Below are 12,417 nucleotides of genomic sequence, written 5' to 3' on the forward strand. Positions count from 1 at the left end.
TTCTGAATAGTGCTTGGTGTTGTGTGTGTGTGGACACTCCCATCGACTTGGAATTGTGCTGGGAACCCTAAAAGACCACAGGAAGAATAAACTCAGGTTTATTATCAACAGGTTGTTTTGATGACATTTTTGAGGAGCCAAAGGAAAGTTCTTACTTAGAAAAACATTACCAAAGTTAACTCCTTCTTGGATAATTCTAGACAAATTCCAAGTCCTAAATCTTAGAAGTTAAGTTATAACTCCTTTCCTTTCACTAGGATCTATTGATGATGTTTTGACAAATTTCTATATATGCTAAAAAAGAAGTTGATTGTAGGCATATCTTGTTTTACTGTATTTCACTTTATTATGATTTGCAGATACTGTGTTTTGTTTTATTTTTGGTTTTTAACAAATGCAGGGTGATAAAAATATGGCAACCCTGCATCAAGCAAGTCTACTGGTGCCATTTTTCCAACAACATTTGCTCACTCCAGGTCTCTATGTTACACTTTGGTAATTCTCTCAATATTTCACGCTTTTTTCATCATTATTATATTTGTTTTGTTTTTTTTAAAATATTTTATTTATTTCTAGGAGAGAGAGAGAGAGAGACAGCGTGAGCAGGGGAGGGTCAGAGAGAGAGCGAGTCACAGACTGAAACAGGCTCCAGGCTCCGAGCTGGCAGTCAGCACAGAGCCCGACGCGGGGCTCGAACCCACAAACCGTGAGATCATGACCTAAGCGAAAGTCGGACGCTTAACCGACTAAGCCACCCAGGCGCCCCTCATCATTATTATATTTGTTATGGTAATCTGTGGTCAGTGATTACAACTCACTGAAAGTTCAGAGAATGGTTAGGATTTTTTAACAATAAGATATTTTTAAATTAAGGTATATACATTTTTTTTTTAGATATAAGGCTACTGCCTATTTACTAGCCTATGGTATAGTATGAACATAACTTTTACATGCACTGGGAAATAAAAAAAAATCCATTTGACTTGCTTTTTTGTGATATTTCCTTTATTGTGGTAGTGTGAAACCAAATCTATAATATCTCTGAGGTATACTTGTATGGTTTTCTTCACCTTGACTACATTTTGGAAATGTTTTCCTCGAGAATAGGCAATTCAGTAAATAAATGAAAAAATGATTACAGTTACCTTGCCTACAGAGAACTCAGAGAACATGTCATAGAGGAGCTCACACTTGAACAGAGTCTTGAAGGATAAATAAGAGTTTTCTAGAGGGGTGCCTGGGTGGTGCAGTTGGTTAAGTGTCTGACTCCTGATTTGGCTAGGGTCATGATCTTGTGGTTCATGGGACTCAGTCCTATGGGATTGATCATCAGGCTCTGTGCTATTAGTATGGGATTCTCCCTTGAGATTCTCACTCATCCTAGCTCTCTGTACCTCCCCTTCTTGTGCTCTCTCTCTCTCAAAATAAATAAATAAACCTTAAAAAATGTTTTCTAGAAAAACAAGGGGAACGGATAATTTAAACAATGGGGGAAAGAGTCCAAAAGAATAGAGACAGAACAAAGCATGAAACTAAGGGTGATTAAAGCAGACTAAGCAATGAGATATCGAAATTAAGAAGTTCAGAGGTATAACAGCTCATGATGATGAAAGAGTTTGGGGTGTGGCTATGGGCATAACTATGACTTATTAAAGTGGTGTTGAAAGGAAAGATCTTAAACTTATAGAGAGGTTACAATGTTGGATGGGCTCTCTACATGGATCTAAATGGCTATATAGACCATGTACATGACTATGACATCAGGAAAACCTGGACCACTGTGATGTCTATCTAAAGTGATTACTAGTCTATAAGCCAGTAAGAACATAACTGAAATGAAAGACAGTTCTAACAACAGAAAAACCCATGATAAAGGTATAAGAGGATTCAAAGAAATCTGTTGTAAGAAATTATTTTTGTTCTTTTTTTTAAAAATTTTTAAATGTTTTATTTATTTCTAGGAGAGAAAGAGAGAGAGACAACGTGAGCAGGGGAGAGTCAGAGAGAGAGGGAGTCACAGACTCTGAAACAGGCTCCAGGCTCTGAGCTGGCAGTCAGCACAGAGCCCGACATGGGGCTTGAACCCACGAACCGCGAGATCATGACCTAAGCCAAAGTCGGACGCCCAACCGACTAAGCCACCCAGGCGCCCCAGAAGTTATTTTTGTTCTTAACCATTATAATCACTATCAATGGTCCATCATAGTCTCAGGGTCAACAATAAATGGAAATTATATGGTAATCGTCATAAATGTCATTTTTAAAGTTCATTTATCTGTATAGTTTTATTTTAGTAAATATTATATCATCACTCCACTGACTCCGGTTTCTCTCAACTTTAGGTCTTAGTAAAGGATTATAGAATGTTACATCTCTTCTACTAAAGAGCTTCCTCCGGGGAGCCTGGGTGGCTCAGTCGGTTGAGTGTCTTACTTCAGCTCAGTCATAATCTCAGGGTTCATGGATTTGAGCCCCGCATCGGGCTCTGTAGTGACAGCTAGCTCAGAGCCTGGAGCCTGTTTCAGATTCTGTGTCTCCCTCTCTCTCTGACCTTCCCCTGCTCATGCTGTCTCTCTTTCAGAAATAAATAAAAACATTAAAAAAAAAAAAGAAAAAAAGAAGAGCTTCCCTCAGAGTCACTTGTCTGTCATACGTTGTGGAAACTTACAGTGGTACACCAGTTAAACACGTCTGCTTGAATTTATTTTTTACAGCTCTTTACAAAGGTTCTGGGCAAACAAATGCAGTGTGCTTGCCTACCAAATCAAGGGTTTCAAGCTTAATGTTAACAGATTCACAACACAGAAATGGGAAAAATTTACACTAAATAAAACATGCATTTTTATCTGTGTGAAGTTCTCCAATTAGTTTTGTAACTGTTAAATAATATAGATATTCTACTGGAAAATCATCCTGTTTATTAAAATTCTCAGTCGTGTAGGTATGCTACAGATCCATTTAGTTATGGTCGACCTGTACTTCATTTCTTGATAAAGATTAGGGAGAAAACAGGATGATTATCATTAATTTTAAGTGAGAGAGTACAATATTAAATTATTAGCATTTATATAGTACTTTTTTCTTAGGATTCCAAAACTTTAAAGGCACAACCTCCAATGTTACATCATTTCAAGGATACAGGTAAGGAAAAGCTATTTACAGTTCCTTTTTATAAGACAGAAAAATGAGTAAAACACAAAGTTAAATGACTTCCAAGTTAATGTTATTAGTGATCAAACAAAAAAAATAAAATTAAGATTTCTTCATCCTTGTTTCATGGCACTATGTTCTAAACCATGCTGCTTGTGAAAGTAGGATATATCAGGAATGAATTTATAAAATGATTACAACTCCTCTTGAGAGTCACTTGCTTTTTTTAAAGTTAGATTCTTCTAGTGGATTTATATTATTACTTTCAGTTAATCTGTTTTCAAATAATTTTCGGCAGTGGGCAGTTAAACAGGGTTCTCATCATAGAATCACTGAGGAACTCATCACTACCTTAATTAGAAGTGCTAGCAAAATTCTGCTGTCAGCTTCCAGAAATAATTGGAATGAGGGAGATATTCATTAATATATTGATAATATTCTTAGGAGGTAAAAACCCTAACATTTATGTAAACTGCGCCCAAATGCTCTTCTTCATTCTTTCACCAAAATATTTTTAAGCTCTCCTTCCTGTTGAACCACAGTCTTATTCAGTAGTCCATCTGAAATGATGACATACTTACTGGCTCTGAGAATGTTCTCCTTGCTGCTGCACCTGGACTGGACCTGCAAAGAGAGCATAAACTCAGTAATTTAGGGCTCAAAACACAGATAGCCAGAGATGCATGTATAGTTAATGGGCAAGCTCCTGAGGTTTAGGAGCAAAGGCTCAATATATCTCAGATATCATAACATAGTAGTTAAAATATATTACATGTGTTCCCTATTTTTTGTCTTTTTCTTACTGTAAAGAAAGCAGACTTCTGGAAAAAAATTGGGGGTACAACATTATAAATGGGACAGAGGCAAAACCAAAGGCAATTTTTTATTGATGTATATTGAAATTAGTATATGGAAAAAAATGTTACAACATATTCAGGTATGAATACAGACCCTAATCTCAAGGCACTGTGATAACTGTTGACTAGACTAATAATGCAATTCAGGTAATAAAGTTATAGTAAAATATTTCATTGTAGTAATTTTAGTTATACACATTGATAAAGGGAAAAGAGAAAAATCCTCATATATAGTATTTATGTGTGATTCCAATGACTTTTGCTACTTATTGATTATAATAATTGGTTTTATTATAATATTGGCTATGAGAGATGCCTTGGGAATCAATAAAACTGAACTTATTTACTTACTCATCTATTCTTGGGTATGAATAGAGTTTATCAATCAGAAACCCTTACAGTTTGATTCAAATAGTTGAGGTCAAAGTAGAACATTCTTTTAAATGTTACAAAAGTGTTGAATTCAAGAGCCACATTGGATGGCATCAATGTTTGTTAATATCTGAGGAAACTGTATTTAACTCACACCTCTTTTTTTCCCACTCCGCAGCAGCTTGCCCCAAATGGATATATAAACAACAAATTAATTTCTATTGCTTAACACAATCTACTACTGTAATGAAACAACTTATGAAAGAAATGTTGTAACTTAGGGTGGGTTATGGTTGTCCTTCCCTGAAAAGAACAATTGTTAATGTTTAAAGAAACAACAACAATAAAAAAAATCACAAACATACACAGAAGAAACACACACACACACACACACACACACACACACACACATCAAAAAAAGGGAAAAAAAGGGAAAAATAATTCCAGATGTTAAAGTTATTCCCTTTTGGCCCAGATTGTTTAATTAGTTTCACACTATACTAGAATGAAGAAGGTAATTTGGAAAATAATATCCTTATATTCTTTTACTCAGAAGTTTTATTGAAAAACAATTATGGACCAAATGGGAAAGGAAATTAATTAATGACTACTTAAAACAAAAATACAGAGAGGAAGACAAGAGAGTGAGAAAAAGAAAAAGAAGAAAAGAGAGGTTTGGGGAAGTAAGTCTAGACAAGAGAAAAGAAAGTATGTGTTTATAGAAGGGGACAATATGTGAATGCAAAATGTTCTGTTATTTCTTATTGAAAATTCATAGTAACGGTAAGAATCTCTAATGAACTTGCTGCAAAATAAAGAAGCAAGTTTGCAAACCACGGAATGAAAATAGGTATAACTATACCACTACAGTCTTAAAGGAGAAAAGAAGCAAGACAAATTAATAGACAAGCTTAATAAAGAGATAAACTACATTTTAAAAAGCAGTTCAGAGAACACAAGAGAAAGCTAACAGAGTGAGAGAAAAATCTGGGAGAGAAGGAAAAAAAAGGGGATAATGTTGAAAGACAAAAACAGAGTTGAAGGAAGTCAAATGGAAGTCAAGAAAGTCTTCAACAAGATGTAGAAACAGAAGGAGCCCAAACCCATAGCGCAAAGCAATGTTTGCGAATGGAAAGCAGCTCCTTTGATCAGTAATAGTTACTCTTAAGTCGTAGCCTCTATTCCTCCAGAGTTCATCTTTAAGCCCTTCCAATCTAGAGTGGAGCTAGTGTGTGGATAGAAACAAGAGATTTACAATGAACAGAGCAGTTCAGATGAGTAGTTCAAATTGTCTCATCAAATGTTTCAACAGATTTATATAAGGTCTAAATGGAAATGGTGGTGAAGAACTAGCTAGCTTTACCAAAAAGTTGAACCAAACCAAAACAGCAACAACAACAAAAAAACCCTCTTCCTGCCTTAGGTGGCTTAAAAAAATAAAAAAAATTTGTTCATAGGATGAATTTAATAATGAAACCCAAAGTCTTGTTTTGTGGCACCTGAGTTCAAAACTATATATTTCAGTTTTGGAGGAGAAATTCGGGTGATAAGAAACAATTCAGTTTCTGGAATGTGAGTATTCATTTCAGTTCACAAACTGCCAACAGCAGTATAACCAATGTTTTCTCATTTATATTACATTGGCTATTTGACCTAGATTTGAGGGTAATCCTTTAAAATCAATGATTACATGAACTTCTTTATTTTGGTGATCTTGAGTATATATTTAAAAACTGAGAAAATTAATATCAAGACATAAATATTTACCTGATCTTATATAATCCCAATATGAAGATTTTACCTAACTAACAATGTAATGGGATTTACTTGAAAGAATAAAATCAATAAACAATGGCTGTTCTTGTTCTCATATATATGGACTAGAAGGAAGGTAGCACAGGTCTATTCCAAGTTTTATAGTTTACGGTTCTTTTTTTTTTTTTTTTAAATCTTACCCTGGCTTTTTAGTCAATGGAAAAAAAAACAAAAAAACAGAGGGAAGTCTGAAAAACAAAATAAAACTGAGATTTTGACCTAATACTAAATTTGCTAGAGATTAAAAATGAAAAGTATGGTGTTGGATTATCTATTACTTTATTTTATTGGATTATGTTATTTTACTACAATTAACATGTAACTTTATGGTGTTGCCAATTAACCCCCTTTCAACTGGAATTAAACTAAAATCATGTGTAGAAACAGCATTATTATATTACAGTCAATGGAGGAAAAGAAAAACACAAGAGACTTACTGAAAACATAGGTATTCATTTACTAATCAAGACTGCTTTCAGACATCAAATAATTCATTTAATTCATTTCAACATGTGTTTACATGTGTAATATAAATTTTGCTGAAGATCACACTGTTCAGTAAGGAATCTTAAGCCATGAAACAGAAAACAAAAGGAGGGAGAGCATGTAATAAATGGTAAGGAAAAAAAGTGAAAATGCTCTAAAAAAAGCTGAGAAAATTTTAACAAACAACCACAGTCTTTAAATACAGTTAGAGAAGTGACTTACCTTATGCTTAGGTCATAACAAGAATAGCACAGTGTTTAAAGTCAGCTCTTCATTATGGGAGGTACAATTGAAAGCCATAGGTTATAATAACATGAATTGCTACACAGAAATGAAGACTTTTTCAGCCCAACATGAAAAGCTAACTCTTATGGGAGAACATTTCAACTTATGTTTAATGCAGCATGAAGAACAACTGAAGGGGTAAACATCAAAACACATGAATCTCACACCAATAAGAGAGATAGTCCAATCTCTCAAGAACACAGAAAATTTAATCTGTGACTAAAGGGAAGGCACATCACTCTAACACTGAAAATGCATGCATAATGTATAACCATCCACTGACAAGTCTCCCCACCCCAACCCACTCATACATACACAAAACCATTAAGATACAGGGAAAAAATGTAGTGCCAAGCTGTTATGAAGAAAGCAGGACACACGGAAGCGCAGCAGTGGTCATGTGATTTGAGAGGTGTTCTTCCCTTAAACCATCCCATCACCATGCTTATTTCAAAGAAGCCAGGAAAAGACCCCCTTCAATGCTGCAGTAGCTATGAGCCCCCAGCTTGAAGCTAGTGTGTGGAATTTTGATCACCGTTCCCTGCGATGTCAGGGGCTCTCCAGTGGAAGCCAGATGTGAAACACCAGTTAGTGGGGTACAATGTGTGAATAACAAACATCCTTTCCCTTCTGCATTTCACAGAAGTGAGAGAAGAGAGAAACAAATAAAGCCCATGTTAAGACTAGGTTCATAACGATATAAAGATGTATAAATATTAAAATGGAGATTACGTTTGATTGCAGGTTAGCACAACTCAGGTTACATAAAAAAGCTGCCTTGATTTTACTGCTCACCAGGCTAATTTGTATTCTTTCTCCTTGCAAATACTAGGAATAAATCTATATAATATGGCTCATACTGAAAACCTGAGCAGTTGGTCAGATGCGGTCGAAGTCAAGAAATAAAGAAGTTGTCTTTGATGGACATTAAGAAAACCCTCTCTTTCTATTTTTAGCATCATTTTCCTGGCCAGCAGTCACATTTTAAATTAGAAATTAAGCTTCTGTGTATCTGCTTACTTTGGTAATTTGAGAAATTCTATGGCAATGGTTTAGAAAGACAATTTAAATTTTAATCTTCTTACATTTTAAAAGACAAACCACAACAAAGATTACCTATTCAGAAATTGTTGTGGTGCCTGGGTGGCTCAGTTGGTTAAGCATCCGACTTCGGTTTAGGTCATGATCTCACAGTTTGTGAGTTTGAGCCCTGCATCAGGCTCTGGCTGACAGCTTGGAGCCTGGAGCCTGCTTCAGATTCCGTGTCTCCCCCCGCCGCCCTTCCTATGTTCATGCTCTGTCTCTTTCTGTCTCTCAATAATAAATGAACATCAAAAAAAAAAAAAATAGAAATTGTAAACTAAGTTTCCTATGTACTCTTCTTTACTGTTAATAAAACTTATTTTAACATGGGCTGTTCCTGTCAATAATAGGGAAAACTTTAACTTTGCTTTCCTATTATCGATTATAGTAGTTAACTTCATCTATTTTTGATTTATGTGTGGCATGAAATTTAGAAGTTAGATTTGTAATAATCCAAAAATTATTTGCATTACTTATATTACCATTTCCTTTTCCTCATCTATTCTTAGAAGGCCAGAATATCCTGACCTTTCATTTAGCATGTCTTTATTATTTTAGGCTCTAGGCTCTCCTTTAATCTCCATTTTCTTATGGGGGAAATAAAGATTGTTAAAGGGCTCAAAGTAAATAAGACATGTATCAAGGATTTTAAGCTATAAAGGTAGAAACAAATGTCAGTTATGATGTTATGATCAATGGAGGTGCTGACAGTTGTAAAATAACTGTAATTATGCCCTCCTCATTGTAACTTAATCATCAGCTCAAAATGGAAGCAAATTCTTTTCTTTGAAGCCAAAAAAGAAAATCCATGTACAGTTATATGCTTTTCAAGAGAGAATGACCAAAACTTTTTTGAAATGTCATAGTCATATGGCCATACATATTTGTAGGAATGCAAGTTTTATATACACATATATGATATATATAAATAACATACATATATATAAAGAATATATAAAAATCTAAGGCTTGTAGGAAAGTCTGAACTAGTTCCTCTAGAATATTTCTTGTACGCTTGAGCTTTTAGACTAAATGAGCTGTTTCCACTATCTAGAATACCCTTTGTTTATTTTCTGATCCAAATATTACCTGTCCTTTAAGATCTAACTCAAAATGTGCCAGCTGTGAAAACCATTCCAAAAGTTCCTCAAACAGAGTTATTTCTTCTTTTCCTAAATTCTTTCTTTTTTAATTAAAAAAAATTTTTTAAGTAGGGTCCACACCCAATGTGGGGTTTGAACTCAAGACCCAGAGATCAAGAGTCACATGCTCTACCTACTGAGCCAGCGAAGTGCCCCATCCTAAACTCTTTTAATTTATTTGTTGAAATACAATTTACCTACCATAAAATTAACCCATCTTAAGTATACAGTTTGATGAATTTTAATAAATTCACATGGCTGCACAACCATCACCACAATCTAGTTTTAGGTTTACCTAAATTCTTAAAGCCTCTTATATGAACTTCTTATTATTAGAGTTACCACAGTTACTCATATCCCAATTATTGATGTGGGTCCCCAAATGTACTCCAAGTTCTTGCAGGGAAAGGATCTGACTTTAATTCTCTTTGTATTTCCTACTACGTCAAATATAGTGCTTTGTACAGAGTAAACATTTGCTAATTCTTAATGTTTATTTCATAATCATAGTTTTTTTCAAACTTAGTAGATTAAAATTTACTTTTTATAGTACAAGTATGATCATAGCCACTCCTGTACTATATTAAAAATGATATTTACTTAGTTGGGTGGGCTCATATTAAGAAATGTAATATAAAAAAGATGTGGATTATAGCTAAGACATATCTGAGTTCCTTACAGAATGATCTTAACAATTTGGAAGATACATTATTATTAATACTATTTAAGGTTAATCCAGTAGTGACATTTGGAGTCTAATAATGGTTATTTTGCACCAAAGGTTTTAGTTCAGGTTAAGCAGACTCCTTATTTTCTAAGAGAAAAGGATATTCTATATCTCATACGGTCAGGTCACTAGAATGACAGGGATGATAGAGATGTTTGATGTAGCATGGCTCTTTGACTGAGTTTTCTACACTATTTAACTTATTTAAGAGCAATTTACTTCTGAAAGAACAAACTTCTTTGAATACCATTTACTCATAAAAATAAAACTTAAGAGAATAGAGAAAAAGGACCTCATTGGCATTTACTTAGATTATTTGCCTCTTTACCCTACCCAGAAACAGAAGAAAAGAAAGGTTTGATTTAAACATTAAGCCAACAATGCTACAATCTCAGACTTTTAAATTCTATTTCTTTATCTTCTCAATTTTTATATCAAAAATGGAGAAATGGTTTAGAAAAGCTCTTTCGACAGTTCCATTCATTCATCACTTTATCTGGATAAATAAGAGTACAAGTATTTGGCTCATCTGAGCGTAATGACAATTCATTTGTATTTAATTAGATTTGTTACCAAACACATATTCAACTGAGGAAACCAGAGTTTTGCTTTATGACATGAAAGGCCCCATGATAAAAAGAACGTCCTTTGGAGTCTAGAGGTATGGTTTCTGACATTGGTTTTTTCTATTCTTAGCTGTGTGACCTTAGACATGACATTTAACATCTTGGAATTTTAATTTCCTTATTCATAAAATAGGGAAAATTAAGTAGGATATTGTTCATTTTCTTTATAAATGAAGAAGAGCAATACAAGTCTAAGTCATTATTATTATCCTTATGTAGATTTTAAAGTCACTTACATTTACTTAGGTAGGATCTGAGGTATAATGAGAATAAAGAATTTGCTCCATACCATGCCAAGAGTCAGTGACAAATGACACTATAAATGCCAATTTCTTTTTTTTTTTTTTTTTTAATGTTTTATTTTTATTTCTAGGAGGGAGAGAGAGAGAGAGAGACAGACAGCGTGAGCAGGGGAGGGTCAGAGAGAGAGGGAGGCACAGACTGAAACAGGCTCCAGGCTCTGAGCTGGCAGTCAGCACAGAGCCCGACGCGGGGCTCGAACCCACGAACCGCGAGATCATGACCTAAGCGAAAGTCGGACGCTTAACCGACTAAGCCACCCAGGCGCCCCTATAAATGCCAATTTCTAGACTAAAACTTCAGAAAAAGGTTGAGTTAAAGTCTGAAGTTACCTCTTCAAGGATTAATCTAATGCTATATTGTATGATTTTACTCAAGCTATCTTAATTCTATGGGACTTAGTTCCCTCATCTGCAAAATGAAAATGTTTCCAGGGGTTTCAACTGAGGATGATAGAAAGATGATAGGAGCCCTTGAGAGAAACTGTAGATAAAAGTCAGGGTCCATTCACTGGGATGGAGAAAAAAATATTAACGTTTTTATATTCACCAACTAAACTAAATTTTATTAATTTCTTTCATTATGAGCTTAGGAGACAAAACACAGTAATATTAGCAGAATCTATTGCTTCAAATTATTACAGATATCTTAAAATACTGTTCATATTCACCAAGACTTCAAATTACAGTAGTTTAATGACTTACTGCTAGATTTTGTTATTTAAGGCATTTTGAAAGAGGTAGTATTATCATACAATTTGTTTTTTTATAGATATTTTGATAATGATTTTAATTTAATTAGCTTTCTTTGTAATCCTACATATTTTGTTTTATATATTTAAAAGTATTTTTCTGAAAAGAAGTCGGCAGGCTTTGCCAGATTCCCAAATGACTCCACAGGAGAAAATAGTTTAAAAAAACTTTGAAATAGACAATTTCCAAGCTTCCTTTTATCTCTAGGATTTTGTTGCTCTAAAAATCTTTCCTACATCTATATGCTGCTCTTTAGCAAATCATATATAAAATAAGTTTTTCTTTTTTCGAGAAAATTATATCAAATTGGTAATGAAATTAACCAACTGTCCATTTAACAGCCCATCTAAGAAACAAAAAGAATTATGGTTATCAAAAAGTTATGAGCTCAGGCTTATTAAAAGTTCCTGCTTTCCTTGCTCTTTTCCCATTGGTTTAGATGTTTTAATTAAATGGAATAATCAGTAAAAGTCATCATATTTTAAACTCCCTAACAAAAGGTGAGCTTACACACACACACACACACACACTTATCCACAACTAATTATTGTTTGACTTTTAGTCATGTGTTAACACAGATAAGAGCAATAATGCTATTATCTATGTGTAACATAATCCTTTCAGACACACAGACAGTATCTGTAAGTAATACAATTTTACAATCTTTTCCAGAGGACTATTTGTAAATGTTTCCCCACTGTTACATGAATTATTATTGTCTTACATTGTCTTACTTAATTTCTAGGTAAATGTGATGAATTCTTCTTTCTCCGTATTGACTTCTTCTAAAAGAAGCTGCAACTATATAGCAGGTTTCATAGC

The 12,417-nt window shown here is 34.1% G+C and overlaps 1 protein-coding gene across 1 annotated transcript in view; it reads right to left on the reverse strand.

The window, feature by feature from the left end:
* The window catches only part of GPHN (gephyrin), a gene marked incomplete at its 5' end in the record, with an annotated part of 348,385 nt that overhangs the window by 152,896 nt on the left and 183,072 nt on the right, over positions 1 to 12,417 (reverse strand). Inside the window, one exon of the mRNA XM_039240741.1 lies at positions 3,732 to 3,774. Coding sequence (XP_039096672.1) covers positions 3,732 to 3,774 — 43 coding nt within the window. The remainder of the gene's footprint in view (positions 1 to 3,731; positions 3,775 to 12,417) is intronic.

The sequence above is a fragment of the Hyaena hyaena genome, unplaced genomic scaffold, assembly GCF_003009895.1.
Source record: "Hyaena hyaena isolate Hyena2069 unplaced genomic scaffold, ASM300989v1 scaffold_179, whole genome shotgun sequence".
NCBI lineage: Eukaryota > Metazoa > Chordata > Mammalia > Carnivora > Hyaenidae > Hyaena > Hyaena hyaena.